At 38.8% G+C, this 20,572-nt stretch overlaps 1 protein-coding gene across 2 annotated transcripts in view; it reads right to left on the bottom strand.

Annotated features, from left to right (window-relative positions):
- The window catches only part of LOC118196116 (tubulin polymerization-promoting protein homolog), a 208,287-nt gene that overhangs the window by 23,917 nt on the left and 163,798 nt on the right, over positions 1–20,572 (bottom strand). The window contains exons 1-2 of one of the 2 annotated variants that reach the window (XM_035367520.2): positions 8,424–8,532; positions 3,786–4,111 (exon numbers count right to left, since the gene is read on the bottom strand). The exons of the other annotated variant lie outside the window; for it this stretch is intronic. Of the exons in view, the coding sequence (XP_035223411.1) occupies positions 3,786–4,099 (314 nt within the window). The 5' untranslated portion in view covers positions 4,100–4,111; positions 8,424–8,532. Of the gene's footprint in view, positions 1–3,785; positions 4,112–8,423; positions 8,533–20,572 lie in introns of those variants that run through there. 2 annotated transcript variants of the gene reach the window in all.

Below are 20,572 nucleotides of genomic sequence, written 5' to 3'. Positions count from 1 at the left end.
AGCCACTCTCGTGAAGATCCCGAAGTATACCGTATCTCCATGCCTTATCATAATCTTTCTCAATGTCGAAGAATACGGAGACAAGGTGGCTTCCTCTTACAAATGCTTTCCGAATGGAAGTCTCTAGGAGGAGCATGTTATCTACGGTTGTGCTCCCCTTTCGAAAACCACTTTGATAAGGCGATATAATATTATTCTTTTCCAAGAAGTAGACTAGGCGGCTGTTTACCATCTTTTCAAACAGTTTGCAAACACAACTAGTAAGGGCAATTGGCCGATAGTTCGAGGGATTCCTCGGGTCTTTCCCTGGCTTCCCAATAGGAATTACTACAGCTCTCCTCCATGCACTGGGAAATGTACGCTCCTTCCACACTCTATTGTAAAGTGTGAGAAGGGCACTGAGTGACTTACAGGACAGATGCTTAAGCATTTCATAATACACGCCATCCAGACCAGGACAAGACCTATGTGTCTGCAACAAAGCTCTCCTTAATTCAACCATAGTAAAGTCTCTGTTGTACGGCTCATATTTGGAAGAGTTGAAAGCGATGGGATTTTTCTCAGAGCGTTGCTTGATAGAAAGAAATGCAGGTGAGTAATTTTGGCTGGAAGAAACGGCAGCAAATGTCTCACCAATAGTATTTGCACTTTCTTCTATGGAGCTAATCACACGGCCATCTTTTTCCAGAAAGGAAAGTGAGTGGTCTTTATACATTCCGCATGCTTTTCGAACTCTTTCCCAAACTCGCTTACTAGGTGTAGAGGATGTTATTGAGGACACATATGAAATCCAGGAATCCCTCTGGCTCTGCCTTCTTACTTTTCGTGCATTTGCTTTGGCACTTTTAAAGGCTATGAGGTTTCGCAGAGTAGGATATCTACGAAAAATACCCCATGCTTTTTTCTGTTTTTTCAGTGATTCATTACAGTCGCGGTTTCACCATGGTTTTGAATATTTTAGTAGTTTTCCTGATGTTCTAGGAATGGAGAGCATAGCTGCCTGGATAATAGTATTAGTAACAGCTTCAACAGCGTCATCGATATGCCCATCTTCTACCATTTGATCTGTGAGCTCTGCAATGGAAGAGAAGAGTTCCCAGTCTGCCCTGTCCAGTATAAACCGAGGGTGTCTCGTCATGGGATTTGCTCCTCTTCGTGCAAGAGACACAAAAATGGGATAATGATCACTGTTGTAAAGATCTTTTCCCACATTAAATGTGCAATAAGGCAACAGAGATGGTGAACAGATGGCAAGGTCGAGAGCATGGAATGTCTTTGTAGGCTCATGGAAGTAAGTATCCTGCCGATTATTCAGGAGACAAAGGCTATGATCTTCGATCATCTGCTCAATTTGTCTTCCTCGGCAATTTGTATCTTTACTACCCCAGAGCGGACTATGGCCGTTAAAATCTCCTATTATGATGAAAGGCTCAGGCAGCTGCTCTAAAAGACCATTTAAATCTTGCTGATCAATATGCTCATTTGGAGGCAAATATAGAGAAACGACTGTAACAACAATATCAAAATTTGTTTGAGTAGCGACAACTTGGAGGGATGTCGTCAAAGAAAGTACATTTGAGGGATAATCCAGTGAGGAGAGGAGACCTACACCTCCACTGGCACGCTCACCTGCAAGGTTATCCTTTCTGACTATAGCAAACCTCCGAAGTTTTGCATGTTGTTCAGGTTTCAGATTTGTTTCCTGTATAGCTAAGCACACAGGATGATACGCATTTATTATAGATTTGATGTCAAGCAAATTTCGGTGGAAACCGCGACAGTTCCATCAGACGAGGGTGGCCATTATGATTGATGTTTTTTGTTCCTGTGTTCCTTTTTAGTTTTGCGCGGAAGCAGATGATCGGGAACTTCTAGACCGTCTTCCACTTCCATACTGTCTGAATCTGCAGATTCAGGAATAATTTCATTTGCAGAACTCTTGCTGGGACTTCTATTTTTGGTTTCTATTTTTGGAGGCACAGTTTTGGGTTTGCTCGGGATTGCTATTTCTTTATTTTGTATGATATGTGTTGGATTTTCTTTGTTCTTGCTTGCAGGCTGCTGGTTTTTATTTGGTGGAGTCTGTGTACTTATGGAAGTTTGGGTGGCTATTGTGCGGGTTGATTTTACGGCATTGGCATATGATTTGTTTGATATAGGCTGTGTGCTTTGAACTTGTCTTCTGGCTTCGGCATACGAAATGTTCCTGGAAACTTTTATGGTCTGCACTTCCTTTTCTAATTTCCATTTCGGACAGGAACGAGAGAATGCTGGATGGTTGCCCTTGCAATTTATACACAGTGCTGCAGCGGTGCAATTTTCGCTATCGTGGCCAACCGACGAGCATCGAGCGCACGTCAGGGTCCCACGAAAGGACATCTTGGAAACGAAAGGACGTCAGGGCCAAAACGCTGGCACTGGAAGCATCGCATGGGGTTTGGAATATAAGGCCTTACGGGGCAGTTTATATATCCAGCCTTAATATTTTTCGGCAGATCAGGCGATTTGAAGGTCAGGATCACGTGTTTAGTGTCAGTCAACTGACTTTCCTTACGCATCTTGATCCGCCTAACACCACAGACTTTTTGGTCAGCTAACTCGGAAACGAACTCTTCTTCTGAAACACACAGAAGGTCGATTTCCGAGATAACACCTCTACAATAATTCAGAGTTTTATGCGCTGACACAGTTATAGCTACATTTCCAAGTTTGGTTTGTGACAAAAGGGAAGCAGATTGGGTTGGTGAGACAGTATCTATAAGCAGATCTCCAGAACGGAGACGCTTTGTGTTCTTTGGTTCACCTATGCAAGAACGGATATATTTGCTTACAACGAAAGGGGACATCTTTTGCAGTTCACCAGAGGGACTCGAGACTACAAGGAAGCGTGGATTATCAGTGATTACTTTGGCATTTGCATCGGTACGTATTTTCTTAGTAAGAGATTTATCAATTATTTCAATACTTTGGTCGTTTTCATTTGATTTGAGGAGAAACATAGAAGCCATATTTAAGAAAGAAAAGATTCGGGTCCGACGGCCCCGCCCACCACGGAGCCCAACAAGGGAACACAGATTACTGTGTTAGGGCTAGCCGGACCTATACGCAAACTGAAGCCCCACAGTCGGCTTTCCCGAAAGCAGGTACTCCCGAGAGCTTGACCCCAAGCCACTGACACAAGGACTAGTGACCAGCCGATTGACACCCGTGAGGACGACTAAGGTGCCTCCCGTTTAGCTGAAGCAGAGGCCAAAGCAGTGTGTTGGGGACAGTACCTCGCCCCTCAACTACCAAGACCCTCCTTTCCAGCGACACGGGTCTCCACGCACGGCAAACACGTGGGCAGTTTTCTCGCCATTTGAAAATTGGACGCAAGGGTTGTTCCAGTTTCTCGTGACGAGCCCCAAACTCCGTAGAGAGAAACCACAAGGGAGAAGGGAAGGAGAAAAGTTCCAGTTAAGAGGAGAGGAGATGGAAAAGAGGATAGATCACTGGGGCTCCAGGATCGTGACACCCGTCTCATCAAGAAGATGATCCCCTGAAGGGCTAGGATACCTCAGGATTGCCACACCCGTACTCACAAAAGTGAGCCCCCTGAGGGCGAACTTATAATGAAGTTAATGGTCTATTTCTTTATATTTGATCAACAATTTAGTTTTATTCTGGTCAATAATTCGTTATCTTAACTTCGTTTATATCGTTATAGGTTATATCGTTTCAGTGCTGTGGGTGGTTAATGCTGTGCCATTAAAAGCATCATAACTGCTATGAACACTATTGCTTACCGAGCAATTTTGGAAAACTCGATGGCCGTATCAGCGTTGGTGACAATTCCATCGAACAGCTGAGCCTGGGCGAACCATTTGTCAACGTTCCGCAGCGAAATGTTCTTCTCTTCATTCCAACGGTCTCCGAAGACAGAAAATTCCTCAAAGAGATCATCGAGGCTAGCCTCGACATTTGGAGTGTTCTCGCGCTTCACTTGCGTTGTCCCCCAAGGAAAATTTTCTTCTTCAGACTGACTTTGCGTCTCCCGATTCTGCCTTTCCTCATATTCCCTTTCGTCAGCTTCTTTTTCAATTTTAATTCTTTTGTCCATTGTGGGTGTGTTCTAGAGGAACAGAAAACAGTGCAAATACTCTTTAATGAAGCTGAGAAAGGTATGCGTAGCTGAGCTCGAAGAATAATAAATTTTCTTTAACAATGCTGCAATGACAATTAAATTTCGGATCTCAGTACTTAAAATTTATTTAATTATTACCGACCAAAATAAAAAAAAAATAATCTGAAGGCTTTTAGATTTTATATTACGCGCAAAGGGTTTTTTTGCGCTTTTTGTGTTACTGTATTTATTAAATAACTTAAATCATAAAATTCAATTCAACAGCAATATCACAGAATATTTAAAAAGAGTATATCTTTCACATTTCCGAGACACAGTCTCGCGCGGTGGAGATAAAATTGTTACAGTGTTGCCATTGCTCGCTTCGCAGTCGTTGAGTTTGTTAATCAAAAATTCTTTAAAGTTTTATAAAATACGAAATAGATAATAAAACAGATTCCAAATTTGGGCTTGCAGATGCCCATACGCGAGGGGAGGACTGGATTATTCAAAATTTGATGTCTTTAGTTACCGTTGTTTTTTCACGAACGAAATAAATAAAATAAAACGAAATAAATGGTTTTTCTTGGCAAAATGCTCCTTTGGACTAATAAATTCGTTATCCTTTAACAATATAACATATTGTAATTAGTATTCTAAGTATTCCGACATGAACACTTTGTCCTGAGAAGTACTTAGACCAGGGCTTCTCAAATGTTTGTGTTCCAAGCACCCTTTTCACCATTACTAGATGATCGTTCTCCCCCATTTTAAAACTCGGAAAATGCACAAACACTTACCTAAATTTAGAATATTTTTCAAGGTATTTCATATATTAAACTAGAAAAAAAAATTGAGAAAATATTAATAAATACCAAAATTTAAAGAAAAGTAGTTTTTCATATTCATAAAGTAAAACTAAATACTTAACACGTAAATAAAAGGCTGATCGCATTTCCATCTGAAACTCTTCCCAAAGAGAAACTTCTCCCTCCCTCCCGGTTGAGATATCCTTGTCTAGACAAACTGCTCGACTATTATAAGCAAGACTTTATTTTCCACAATGGCAAATAATGCATGTGCCCGACGATTCCACATTCAAGGAGTATCACAGATCTTCCTGTGGTATTTAAAATGTGTAATATATGACTCACTTTTCGAATTCTAAATTTTAAAAATGGAGAAGCAAGAATAAATTTAAAATTTTGTATTTTAAAATTTCCGTTATTTCGACAACTCTTTTTTTTTTTTTTTTCCCTCCTTTTTAACTGAATGAACATTTTCTACGAAGCAGTTTTACTCTTTGAACTAATGATTTTTTAAATTACTAACAATTGGAGTATAAAGAAGAACCTGAACTATATACAAAAAAGAAGAATGAAATGAAATATAAAAAATAACCTCGGAAAAAAGTATAAAAATAAGAAAGATGAAGTACTGAAAAGGAAAAGTGAAGTGTCAAAAAGAAGTGTAAAAGATGAAAATGGAGTATAAAAAAGAAGTTACAAATTATTAAAAGAAGTTATTTAAAGTTATCTATATTATTATAATCTATGATCGTTTGTCTGTTTGTTTCTGACATTATCATCCTCCGGAACGGCGGGGAGTTAAATTTCGAGAGAGGTACCCTGGATTCCAAAAAATTCGTGGGAAGCCATTTCGACCATTCTCATCTTCGTACGATTTTATAATCAGCCGAGATATTAATTAAAACTTCGAAAACGCTAATTTTCCCCGTCTCAGTTTTCCGAGTGGCAGCAGTCTGGCACGCTGGAAATATAAATCTGCTCTATTTCGAAAAGTGTTGCCACTGCTCGCTTTCAGATCATAGAGCTTGTTAATAAACAATGTATAAGTATTACAAAATATGAATTAAAAATAACATAGCCAGACATTTATATAAAGCGATGTTCTGGCGTTGAAGAAAGCACGCGATTTCATGGGACGTCATGTCGAAAATGTTTTGCTAATGTCATCCTTTTAAACAAATAGCTGCTCTGCTAAAAATGCCCCATAGAAACCAGTAAAACTTTTAAATGGGTACCCATAACGTTTTATGGGTTTTCTATTGACTTTTACTGGTTTCTGTTGGTCTCCGTGGGTTTTTCTTACTGGTATCACTTGACACCCATACAACCAACATCAATGTCAAAACTTTTATCTGGTTTATATTGGTTTATATTGACTTTTACTGATATCAATATAAAAATAAATCTTCAGTTGGTTTATATGGGTTTATGCTAATTTTCTATCTGACGTTAATAGACTTCTTGTAAACAATAAAATTAATAGAATGAAAATATGATCTCTTTTTCCTATGCATTTTTTTAAGGAGATTTGACCTATGTAAACGCATAAAGTTCTGATTTCTGGCTATGGGTTTTTACTGGGATTTTGTTTATGGTGCCTACAGTTCTACAGGTTTCTATGGGTTTTTACGGAGATTTGGCCTACTCTTATCTGCACAGTTGTACGGGTTTCTGTTTATAGGTTTTTTTTACGGGCATTTAGCCTATGGGCACCCGTACAGCTATACGGGTTTCTGTTTATGGGTTTTTACGGGGATTTGGTCTACGGGTACCCGTACGGTTGTACGGGTTTCTTTCTATGGGTTTTTACGGGGATTTGGCTTACGGGTACCCGTACATGGACGGGTTTCCGTTTGTGGTTTTTTGCGCGTAATTGGGCTACGGGTACCTGCAGAGCTGTACGGGTACCCCTAGACCAATTCCCCGTAAAAAAAATGTGTGTTTCTACGGGGCATTTTTAGCAGGGTGCTATTGGCAACTTTTTTGTTTCAGATTAAGATAATTGACACAGTGTATTATTGCCACGTTAATTCTTTTTTTGATATTGAGAAAAGTCGTTATATTACATTAAATTTATAAATCATGACGTCATACGTATACGCATTAACCTGAACTGTCAAAAGTTTTTGTTTTCTGGTTTGGCAACATAAAATGATTTATGAATTGGTTGTTGCTTTAAAAGAATGAACTGATTTCATTGATATTGAAATGTTTTTATACATTTTCCTTTTAGGTGTACATAGAACTTAATTTAACTAACTCTCCTGAAAGAAACTTAATTTTTTGTTTCTACATTTTATTCATTGAGTAGAAGTTATACGACGATCAATGAATATGATTCGATGTGTACATGAATACGTACAGTTAACATTGTAGCACACTAGTTTAACTTCTAACTAAAGCCTAACTTTTAATGTAAGTCTAACATCTAAAACATTATTCTTTAAGTCAGAAATTTTAAAAAGAAAGGAAACATGCTTAAAAACGTCTATTTGCAAAAAATAATGATCAATTATTTACTGCAATTATTTATCTATTGCAACAATTACAAATTATATTTATATTCTTTTTCATTATAAAAAATTACTGAAAAATAATTCCTTTCAATTGGTAGTTGAAATAAAACAATTAATAAAATAAATGAAGACGCAAAACATTTAATTGAATTTAACGATGTTTTTATAAATGTTCTTAATTTGGAACGATTACAGCTAAACGAATAATATATTGTATCCTTTTATAATGTGCGTTAAAGAAATATTTTTGTAAGCCGAAAAGGAATATTATACTCGAAATGCGAATTTGCGTCATCCGCTATAAAATGCGTTGTTCACTTTTAAGTCTAGTCTGTCAAAATGCACGATATTTATCTTTGAAATTGAATCTGTCTGTTATTGATTAACAAAATAAAACATATGAGATCAATCAATAGTTCTTAAGAATATTATTTTTTCTTTTTAATCTTATTGATTTAAATAAAAATGCATTTCATTTATAATATATCTTATTAAAAACATTCAATATTTTTATAGAACGAAGTTATATATTTTTTAATTTTTAAAACATACAGAAGATATATAACGTTCCCATGTTAGTTTAAAAGCATATTCTTCTAGTATCCCATAAAACGTTTCGCTATTTCATCTGGAACTGGCTATTTCATCTTGATAATTTCAACAGGAGTTTATGATAAACCACACTAAACTTCAAAAATGCCCTTTTGGGCGACCATTAAACCTAAACCTTTTCACACTTTTTAAAATAAATTATGAGAAATATTTTTTTAAAAAAATTAATTAAATTTTTTTTGTATAATTTGATTACTGTTTTCTAATATAGAGAGAATGAGAAATAATATCAACTTGCTAATTATTTTAAACAGGTTATCGAAATCAATTGGTTGTAACAGTTACGAAGTTATAGTAAATACAGAAGCGAGAACAAATATTCAAGAAGTCAAAATTAATTTACATTGCACTCAGTAGTTAATAAGAAAGGAAGATGCAGTTTACCTACAAATACTTCCTGTTTCAGTTTCTGCAAATTTAAATTTGGGAGGAAAAGAATCCTAAATTATTTGATGAAAATAATTTGAAATGTTAGATCAAAAAATGATTTAAAAAAAAACTTTGCACGCGAAATTTTGCTATAAATACCACGTTAAAGCTAATCTCGAAGCAAGACTTTGTTAAAATAAATATTAATAAAATTAATAAAATTTTGTTCGAAAAACGTGAACTTTTCTTAGGTGAAATAACAAAAAAAAGTGCACTGAGTTTTTTATTTAGTTATATCCTGATTCCATTCAAAAAGCTGGCAACAACTATGAGAGTGGCAAAAATCCCAAAGCATAAATTTTTCTTAATGTCTCTTTGCAACATCAAGCTTATTGTAACATAAATCTTATTGTAACATAAATCTTATTGTAACATAAGTCTCTTTCTTTCAATACAGGCACTTCAAGGCCTCTGCCACCTTCTTCCGTTAACACCAATCACATATATTTCCGCTACGAGGGACTGGACGTCGAAAGGGACAATTCTCAAAATCCGCACATTTCCAGGTAAACCACGTAGCTATGTTACCATTTCCTTTTACTACAAAGATTTGAAAGCCAAACAGTAATCGATTATCGCTTAGATTGGGATAACGTGATCCTTCAGAAGTAGAACTTTCGTCTGATAGGTTGATATCTACCCGGCACAGAGCTTCAGCCGAAACATTTTCAGCGAGGTTTCAAAAAATCCCGCCTAGCCGGTACATCGTTTCCGTAGCTAGGCGGGACTTCCCTTCCAGCGGCTCTGTTTTTTTAGGAATCCTCCCGTTTAAACCAGTGCTACCAGAATCTTGTTTCTCAGAAAAGTCCCGTCTAGCAGGAAACGTCGCTAGATGTTATAACTTCTTAAGACGTGTCGTCGTCACAGCACTTATTTTCTCGATTTAATTTGAGACTAGTTCAAGTTAGCCACTCGATTAGTTTGAAGTAGTCAAGCGGTTTTCATGAAGCGAAATACTTTAAACGGAAATGGAATGGGGAAAAATGCATAAGGCGACTCGAAATATCTGCCACAGCTGTCATTCCTATGGTTACGAAGCAAACCGGGGCTGGAAAAGGCCCCCAAAGCTGCTCTTACTATACCATGAAGCCGACAATGCTTTCAGTTCAAACCGAATGCCTATTATGACGTACCTAAAATGAAGCCAGCAGTACTTTCAACTGAGTTTATTTTGTAGATGGATGAAACGTGTTCCAGGTGTGACGGATCTTCAATGGCCACAAAACCCGCGAATGGTTAGAATACTTTTACGAAATGCCCAGCTGCGATAACATAGCTTCCCCGAGAAGCGGGTTTAGGGTTGCTAGAAAGTGGTAGGGAAAGGAGGCGTAGCCAGTTTTGGCGCAAAATCGCTAATTTACCATAAATAATTTGCCATAAAATTGGCACATAGACGGTGCGAGAATATTCTACAACGAATTCTTACCGGTTTTCCCGATAATGTTCTCGAAAGCAGGTCAAAAACTATATGTACCTTGTCTGTACGCGTAGGAGAAGAGTATGTTAAGTTCAGTAGGAGTGTTTTGAATTCAGAGATTAGCTTGAGGGCCACCGAACCGAATCGGGAGCTGTATTTTGTGCTTTGCTGTAAAGCTGTCTTCATCGTTATGGCCTGAAGGCTGTGCTGCTGATTGTTTCAGCGTGTTTTTCGATGACTGCAAACGTGTTTTTGGAACTGTCTTGAGTAATACTGACGAATAAATAGTGTTTTGATTTTTCATCAAATGTTGTTATCAATCACTCGAAGTCCACGAAACCAGAGAACGTAACAATACAATGCACATGCAATCCGGTTGGACAGGCATCAGATTCAGAATGGCCGGTCTGTAACTATATGAATCACCGTAATCAATTCTATCATTAGATTACATCTGCTGTTTCTGCGGTTTTTTTTTAGCTGATTATGGAAAAGCACACAAGCGTTCTCTGCGTAAGGGGCGGGATGCCTTCCTGGAGGACTTTCTATGGAAATTGGCTGGTACAGACGTTACACATGGGGAAAAACACGAAAACGCCCATGCAGCCAACCCGTTCGCCTGGAATCAAATCCAGATCAGAGCTACCAGTGTTCAGTGATTTTACCGCTCGTCCGCTGGCGGTCTCTGCTTCTATGGTTCATCGGTCTTTATATTAATTGGCATTTCTCCTTGATACGTTTAATCCTCAATGACATAATTTTACCGGCAATACGCGGCCCGCGGTTCCAGCATGATGGAGGACTGACACATTTCAGCTCGCCTATATGCGTGATTCCTTGAAAACTCTGTCAGAAGATCGAGTTTTGTGATTATGATAGCCATACCTTACACTTTTGAATTTATTTTTATGGGGGGATCTGAAGGAGCTGGCATACTGATCCTCACTTGCTGTAGAAAGAGAGTTACGTATCTCTCCATGCCGCGTTCAATATGTGACCACTGTGCAGTCACCATTTTGAGCATCTCCTGTGGAAATCTAAGTCTGATACATGTACTAATGTTTATTGTGTAAATATTTGAATGAATTCAATATTTAATCGTGAAATTTCAGATATAAGGCTGGAATGAAATGTAAAAAAAATCTGATGTGGACACAACATGATTTCCTTACGACCTATTAAATTATACGCACTTTTGGCTGCATTTTATTTACACTTATTTCCCCGAACTGTACTAAATTAACCGACCAGTAAGGCAAGTTGAAAATGACACCAAAAATTGCAAATTTTAAAATTAAATACCCCGGCCAATTTTCTGTCACGCAGGAATCAAACTTCTTATAATTTTATTTTTTATAGTGAGTATATCTATTAAGTATAAGAACTTGGGGACAGCATTCAAAGTCTGATTTCGTTATCTGTCAATTTTTCTTTTTTGATATTCTAAAACATGAATATTTTCGCCATTTAAAACACTTTTGTAATTGGAAGTGTATAACTACGACTGACGACTGCGAAAATAAAGCCTGGGTAACGAATTTTAAGCTGGATAAAACGATAAATATATATATAAAGAAAATCTGAAACGTTTCAGATTTTAAATTACGTCCAAAGGGGCGTTTTTTAACATTTTGTGCCTTACCTTTATTTATTAAATATCATGCTCTCCCACTTAAACGATGAAATTCAGTTCGACAGCATTATCGCAAAATAATTTTAAATTGAACCTAGTTTTAGTGGAAATAAAAATGTTTTTTCTGAACAACGTTGGCATGGCTGGCTTTGAAATCCTTCATTTTGTTAATTAGAAATTCGTTAACGTTTTACAAAATACGAAATGAATCATAAAACAAATTCCAAATTTCAAATTTGGGCTTCCAGATGCCCATATTCGCAGTAGTATCACGTCATTCAAAATTGGATGGCTCTAAGTACCGTTGTTTTATAACAATGCGAGAAACATGCATACATTTATGCAGATTCTTCATTTTTTAATTTCTTCAAATATAATGCAGAACTCTAACATTTCGTGGCAACAATTCGAAAAGTGATACGCCGTTTATAGTGATTCGACGCAAAATCGCAAGACGAAAACAATGGTCCTTCAGGAACAAACTCCCTTTCCACTAAAAATACTGTATCCCCCCCCCCTCCTGAAAAAGAGGAAGTGTTTGATCTCCTTCAAAATCGATGCAAGTATGGAAAATCTTCGTCAAACAAAGTTTTTTATAAATATTTATTGATTCACTAAAATTGAAACTTTCCTGCTCGGCGACTTATCTTCTTACTTGGCGACATTTCTTGACAGTTTGCATAATCAATTTTGAGCTTATTCGGCCACTTTAGTTTGAAAAATTTATCCTATGGTATTTTGATTATATTAACCGACTTGCTAATCCCAATAAGCGATGTATTTTACGTTTCCGGAAACGGCCAAGACTTCGGCAGTTGCATAACAACATCCGAACGATACCATTATCCGCGATCACATTTAGCGGCGTCTACTGCTAATTTATCTCCCATGTCCATTTATTATAAACGATTTAAAAGTTTTTTGGTAGAGAATATGTAAAGAATCGTAGGCTGATTTCCTAAAATTAAAAAAATATTAAATTATAACCCAGTACGTGTTGCAGCGATCAAAAAGAAAACGAAACTGTTATTTGAAAACTAAGTTTGCTGCCTTGTCAAGATATCGACCAAAGCGGCCCCGATTATTAAATAAACATCATGCTGCTTTATTTGGAACTTCCTAAGACGGATTTTCAGACGATCTGATTGTTGGAGGTTAAAGTTCACACTCGAAGCCTAAGTAGTCAAAAGAAGCTTCAAACACCAACGCATCCGAACTGCAAATGAATTTTCTCCACTTCCTTCTTCGTAGAGATTTCATTTTACCATCGAAATATATTTTGCCTTAACCCTGGGGATTTTCTCCGTAAATTTTTTTATTACTCCAAAGTGGCAATTTGCCTTGAAGGACTATTCTTTTCGTTTTGGTATTCTGCGTTGAAAACTTAAAAGGCTGTATCACTATTCAAATCGTTGCCACCGAATATTATCGCCCTGTCTTATATTTAAAGAAATTAAATAATGCAGAACCTGCATAAATGTATGTATGTTTCTGGCATTGTGATAAAACAACGGTACCTAAAGCCATCAAAATTTGAATAAAGTAATCTTCCAAAGACTATGGGCATGTGGAAGCCCTAATTTTAACTACACGGGAAAAAAAAAAAAAAAAAAAACACTGCGCGGGGGGTTGTCTCCAGCACGCGAGATTGGAAATTCTAAAGATATGCTCATTTAAAAATTAATTTGCGATATTGCAGTTGAACTGAATTTTAGAGTATGTAGTGAGTGAGTGAGTGAGTGAGTGATTATGGCGCAAAAACCAGAGATGATTATGACGCGCCAAACAAAAGATGAGATGATTACAATTGATGACATTAAAATTCAATAAATAAAAACAAGTAGATAAATGTACCAAATCCAGAGGATGAAGTCATATAAACACAAGTTAAAAGCACATATTAAAATTCAAGACACAGTCTTCAAAACAAATTACATTTGGTAATAAAAGCCAATCTCTTTTAAATAATAAAATAAATTAGAATTGACCTCTCTTCCGATTAAACGGTCGAGAGGTAAGTCACAGCTATTAAAATATTTCTGGCGAAGACTATTAAAACATGGACACTCAATTAAAATATGACGAACAGATAAACAAACATTACAATTAAAACAAACAGGCTCATTTTCAGCTTTGAGAAGATAGTTATGTGTGACTCTAGTGTGACCAATTCTGATGCGAGTCAAAAGAACGTTCTCCTTACGATTTCCAACAAAATCCCAATGCTCAATTCTAGGCTTGAGGTTTCTCAACTTGTTGTGATGCTGAACATCCCACAATTGCTGCCATTTTTTTCGGACCTTTCCCTTGATGACACTGCAGATATCTCTAAAAGGGATAAGGCGACTGGACAGTTCAACAGCAGATTTGGCTGCGATATCTGCAAGCTCATTTCCCTTTATTCCAGCATGTCCAGGAACCCAGCAGTACAGGACTTCACAACCTCGAATCGTTAAATTTATATGAATTTTGAGAACATCCACTACCACAGGATTCTGAGTGTTGGGAAAAGCTTCCAAGGATTTAAGAGCACTATACGAGTCTGTGTAAACTATGAACTTTTCGTGGCACAGCTTTGAGAAGTACAAAAGACCATAATATATTGCAGTTAGTTCAGATGTTAGGACTGAGAAGGCATGGTGCAGGCATCTGCTCTCAATGTAATCTTCAAATACAAAAGCCATCCCGACATGATCATTTGACTTTGATCCATCTGTGTATATCGGATAATAACTGCAATATCTGTGCCTGTGCTCAGCGAAAAGTTGTTTGTAAACGATCTCGTTAGTGCTCGCCCTTACGTGATGTTTGAAAACATCAAGAAGCTGGATCCGTGAATTTTCCCAAGGTGGGATTCCAAAGTTCTGTACTGCTTGGGGGCGCATATCAGAGAGGGAATGTTCCTCAATGATAGGGCGAAGTCTTAAAGGAAAGGTAGGAACACAGGATGGACGTGTTTCAAATAAAGTGTTACACTCATTATCAAGTAAGCACAGCTTATTGGGATGTTCAGGTTGGGATAAGATATTAAAATATTGTAAAAGGGACAATTGCTCACGCCTCAGATAAAGTGATGGTTCGTTAGAGTCAACGTATAGAGTCAACGTATTGCCATCTGCAATTGCCTCTCTATGTATCTCATGTCTGCTTCTCGACAGCTAATCTGTAAATCATCCTTATATAGTGATCCCAAGATGGTGGAAGGAAGTTCTTTTAGTACAGAATTTATTTTTAAAGTAAACAGGGTTAGACTGAGCACACAGCCTTGAGGCACACCCTCTTCCTGTTGAAAAACATCCGAAAAAACAGAGCCAATTCTTACTTGAAAAGTTCTAGCGTTCAGGAAATTCTGAATGAAAATTGGTAGGTTGCCGCGCAAGCCACTCTCGTGAAGATCGCGAAGTATACCGTATCTCCATGCCTTATCATAAGTTTTCTCTATATCGAAGAAAATTGAGACAAGGTGATTTTTTCTTACAAAAGCTTTTCGAATGGATGTCTCTAAGAGGAGCATGTTATCTACAGTTGTTCTCCCCTTTCGAAATCCACTTTGATAAGGCGATATAATATTATTCTTTTCCAAGAAGTAGACTAGGCGGCTGTTTACCATCTTTTCAAACAGTTTGCAAACAGAACTGGTAAGGGCAATTGGCCGATAGTTCGAGGGATTCCTCGGGTCTTTCCCTGGCTTCCCAATAGGAATTACTACAGCTCTCCTCCATGCACTGGGAAATGTACGCTCCTTCCACACTCTATTGTAAAGTGTGAGAAGGGCACTGAGTGACTTACAGGACAGATGCTTAAGCATTTCATAATACACGCCATCCAGACCAGGACAAGACCTATGTGTCTGCAACAAAGCTCTCCTTAATTCAACCATAGTAAAGTCTCTATTGTACGGCTCATATTTGGAAGAGTTGAAAGCGATGGGATTTTTCTCAGAGCGTTGCTTGATAGAAAGAAATGCAGGTGAGTAATTTTGGCTGGAAGAAACGGCAGCAAATGTCTCACCAATAGTATTTGCAATTTCTTCTATGGAGCTAATCACTCGGCCATCTTTTTCCAGAGAGGAAAGTGAGTGGTCTTTATACATTCCGCATGCTTTTCGAACTCTTTCCCAAACCCGCTTACTAGGCGTAGAGGATGTTATTGAGGACACATATGAAATCCAGGAATCCCTCTGGTTCTGCCTTCTTACTTTTCGTGCATTTGCTTTGGCTCTTTTAAAGGCTATGAGGTTTCGCAGAGTAGGATATCTACGAAAAATACCCCATGCTTTTTTTCTGTTTTTTCAGTGCTTCATGACAGTCGCGATTCCACCATGGTTTCGTATATTTAAGCATTTTTCCTTATGTTCTAGGAATCGAAAGCATAGCTGCCTGAATAATAATATTAGTAACATCTTCCACAGCCTCATCGATATGCACATCGTCTACCATTTCCTCTGTGAGCTCTGCGGAGGAAGAGAAGAATTCCCAGTCTGCCCTGTCCAGTATAAACCGAGGGAGTCTCGACATGGGCTTTGCTCCTCTTCGTGCAAGAGATACAAAAATGGGATAATGATCGCTGTTGTACAAGTCATTTCCCACACTAAAAGTGCAAAATGGCAGCAGAGATGGTGAACAGATGGCAAGGTCGAGAGCGTGGAATGTCCTTGAAGGCTCATGGAAGTAAGTATTCTGCCCATTATTCAGGAGACAAAGGCTATGATCTTCGATCATCTGCTCAATTTGTCTTCCTCGGCAATTTGTGTCTCTACTACCCCAGAGTGGATTATGGCCGTTAAAATCTCCTATTATGATAAAAGGCTCAGGCAGCTACTCTATTAAATTATTTAAATCTTGCTGATCAATATGCTCATTTGGAGGCAAATACAGGGAAATGACTGTTACAGCAATATCAAGATTTGTTTGAGTAGCGACAACTTGGAGGGGGGTCGTCAACGAAAATGAACTTGAGGGGTAGTCCAGTGAGATGAGGAGACCTGTACCTCCACTGGCACGCTCACCTGCAAGGTTATCCTTCCTGACGAAAGAAAACCTCCGAAGTTTTGCTTGTTGTTCCGGTTTTAGATTTGTTTCCTGTATTGCGAAGCATACAGGTTGATGAACATTGATTATAGCTTTGATGTCGAGCAGATTTCGGTGGAATCCGCGACAGTTCCATGATACGATGGTGGCCATTATGAATAGTTTTTGTTCTTTCTGTGCTCTTGTTTGGTTTTTCGTGGAAGTAGATGCTTGGGAACTTCCAGACCCTCTTCTACTTCCATACCGTCTGAATCCGCAGATTCAGAAACCATTCCATCAAGAGAGCTATTACTGGAACTTCTATTTTTATTTGTTTCTTTTCGTGAGATAGTTTTGGGTTTGCTTTGAATTACTATTTCTTTATTTTGTACTGTATGGGTTGGGTTTTCTTTCTTCTTGTTTGTAGTCTGTTGAGTTTTGTTTGGTGGAGTCTGCATACTAACTGATGTTTGGGTGGCATCTGTGCGAGATCTTTTAAGAGCATTGGCGTAAGATGTATTTGGTCGTAGCTGTGTGCTTTGGACTAATCTTCTGGCTTCGGCATATGAGATGTTCCGCGTAACCTTTGCAGTCTGCACTTCTTTTCCAATTTCCATTTTGGGCAGAGGCGTGAAAATGCTGGGTGCTCACCCTTGCAATTTATACAAAGAGGCGCAGCGGTACAATTTTCAGAATCATGGCCAATCTGTGAGCATCGGGCGCATGTGAGGCTGCCACGACAAGACGTCTTAGAATGGCCGAAACGCTGGCATTGGAAGCATCGCATAGGGTTGGGAATATAAGGTCTTACGGGACAATTTAAATATCCGGCCTTAATATTCTTAGGCAGATCAGGCGTGTTGAAGGTAAAGATCACGTGTTTCGTATCGATCAACTTACCTTCCTTACGCATCTTGATCCGCCTAGCACCGCAGACATTTTGGTCGGATAGCTCGGAAGCGATCTCTTCTTCAGGGACATACAGAAGGTCGAATTCCGATATTACGCCACGACAATAATTCAGTGTCTTATGTGCCGTTACAGTGACATTCGCTTGCCCAAGTTTAGTTATTTGAAGTAAAGAAGCAGACTGGGTGGCTGAGATTGTATCAATAAGCATGTCTCCGGAGCGGAGACGCTTTATATTTCTCGGCTCACCAATACAAGAATGAATATATTTATTTATTATGAAAGGAGACATCTTCTGCAGCTCGCCAGAAGGACTAGAAATGACGAGGAAACGGGGACTATTGTTATGACTTTTTCATTTGTATCTGTGCGTAATTTTTTTGCAGTAGACTTTTCAGAAGTAGGTTCAGTGACTGGTTTAGCAGTAGAATTTTCAGGACTAGGTTGAGTGACTGGTTTAGCAGTAAGCTTTTCAGAATTCGGTTGAGTGACTGGAGTGACTTCAAAATCCTTTATAAGAAAAATTTGAGGGTTAGCCATCATGAGGAAAGAAAAGATTCGGGTCCGACGGCCCCGCCCACAACGGAGCCCTACAAGGGAACACAGATTCCTGTGTTAGGGCTAGCCGGACCTATACGCAAACTGAAGCCCCAAGTCGGCTTTCCCGAAAGCAGGTACTCCCGAGAGCTTGACCCCAAGCCACTGACACAAGGACTAGTGACCAGCCGATTGACACCCGTGAGGACGACTAAGGTGCCTCCCGTTTAGCTGAAGCAGAGGCCAAAGCAGTGTATTGGGGACAGTACCTCGCCCCTCAACTACCAGGACCCTCCTTTCCAGCGACACGGGTCTCCACGCACGGCAAACACGTGGGCAGTTTTTTCGCCACTCGAAAACTAGAAACAAGGTCTGTTCCAGCTTCTCGTGACGAGCCCCAAACTCCGTAGAGAAAAACCACAAGGGAGAAGGGAAGGGAAAAAGTTTTAGCCAAGAGGAGAGGAGACGGAAAAGAGGATAGATCACTGGGGCTCCAGGATCGTGACACCCGTCTCACCAAGAAGATGATCCCCTGAAGGGCTAGAGTACCTCGGGATTGCCACACCCGTACTCACAAAAGTGAGCCCCCTGAGGGCTTAGAGTATGTAGAACATGATATTTAATAAATAAAGGTAACACACAAAACGTTAAAAAAACGCCCCTTTGGACGCAATTTAAAATTTGAAACCTTTCAGAATTTTTCCCTTAGTTTTATATTTTATAATTTTCTTTTATTTAAGTATATACTACTTGCTAATGGTATCTCAGTTGAAAGAGTTAGTAAAAAATTATTTATTATTTTTCTGACTTAAGGTAATAATTTAATTATTATTACAATGAATTTTTGAATGGAAATAATTTTCAAAATAATTTACACTGCTGATCAATAAAATTGCAGCACCATGAAGGAATAATCCGAGGAACGTCAAAATCACATGAAAAGAAAGAAGAGGTTGAGATATGCGAAAGATTAGTGTTTCAGCGCATTTAGATGACGCAGGAGGAGGAAACGGCATCTGAAGCACTGCATAAAAGAAAAGTTGTGCATTGGATTTCTCATTCGGGAAAGCTGTTTGTAAGGTAGGACTCAGAATATTGTGTTGTGCCTCGAATAGAAAGAGCAAATGCTTACCAGCAAGTGTCGGAATTCAATAGACGCACGCCTGAAAAATATTTATTTTTTCCCCCACTTAAAATTAATATTTTTCCTTCAAGTCGATTGTAATATGTTGGAATATAAAAATAACACGATTTTCTGTTTACAAGGCGCCAGCCGCCAAAATTGCGGCTAAAGTGTAAAATGTAGCACCTTGTTTATATCGTGTCATAAACAGCTGTGCAATGTTTAATGTTCGTAATGCCAATACAGCGCTTGATGTCGAATTTGTACAATTTTCTGAATTTTCTTAACGAAAATGGATCGCTATGTACATGGGGAAAACAATTTTTTTTTGAAGGAAATAGATCGCTACGTACGTCGGAGGAAGAACAGTTCTCCCCATGTCCCCTTGGCACTGCACATAACTTCAGCATTACGCAAGAAAACATTATATAATATAACATTGTTACGTTTTTTTACTCTTCTTTTCTGACACCAGTTGTTACGTTATTTTTTTCCTTCACGTTCGTACGGCGTTTGTGTGGATTTGGAGTGAATAACGACGACACTGTCGTTCTCGGAACTCCACGTACTGTCGAGACTCTCCACGCTACAACTCGCGATGCACTCGACGACACACAGAGCACGGCTCCCGACTCTTCGGTTCAGTCGTTCCCGGAGCTCAACACGCTGTCTCGACGATGCACTAACCGAGATACACTAAGAGACTCCTTTGGTCCACGCGACGAGTCACTCGGCACTCATTGCCCGGCTGTCAACTCGATCGACTCCGCAGGGATTGACTCGCTAGATGAGACACCAACTCGACGCTGACTAGACGAGGCACACTCAGTCGCCCTTTCGATGAAACACACACTGACTGACTGCGGACCAGCAGGGTTTATTTAGCTTTCGGCCTGTGTTCGAGAACATTCTGGGTTAAACCGGTAAGAATTTGTTCCAGAAGGTTCTCCATCCGTCTATGGTATATCGCCAATTTTGTCTCCAAATGTCGCCAAATGAGCGATTTCTCACCAAATGTGGCAACCGTGTCCTCCTTGCTATTTTATGGCAACCGTAAAACTGCTTTGCGGGGAAGCTATCTTACCGCGCCTGTACATTTCGTAAAAATATAAAAAATACGTTGGCTTTGCTCTACGCGAACAGGCAACCTCCAATTAACTTTCCGCGATTTCAGGATCTTCCCCTTAGACCAGTACTTTCGAGAACATTCGGGCATGTTACCTAACCGCTACTATAAATGAAGAGTTCACGCCATTTTTCGTCAGACAGCTCCCTGCCATCGTTGCCATAAGACGCTCTGTCGCTTCTTCTTTCCTTTGTTAGAATAGTTATGACGCTTGAAAGCTTAAATTTAACCTTATCTTAATTTAAATCATTATTGGATATGTAGTTTTTGGAGAATCTGAAAGAATAATGACCTGCCATTTTTAAGTGAATAAATATGAAGTTTTAAAATTTAAAATCTTTCGGTGTCAT

This window comes from Stegodyphus dumicola, chromosome 8, assembly GCF_044657685.1.
Source record: "Stegodyphus dumicola isolate Sdum_Otavi_A_Nest chromosome 8, ASM4465768v1".
Lineage (NCBI taxonomy): Eukaryota > Metazoa > Arthropoda > Arachnida > Araneae > Eresidae > Stegodyphus > Stegodyphus dumicola.
The sequence above is the reverse complement of the archived record's forward strand: the minus strand, read 5'-3'. Positions and strand labels throughout refer to the sequence as shown.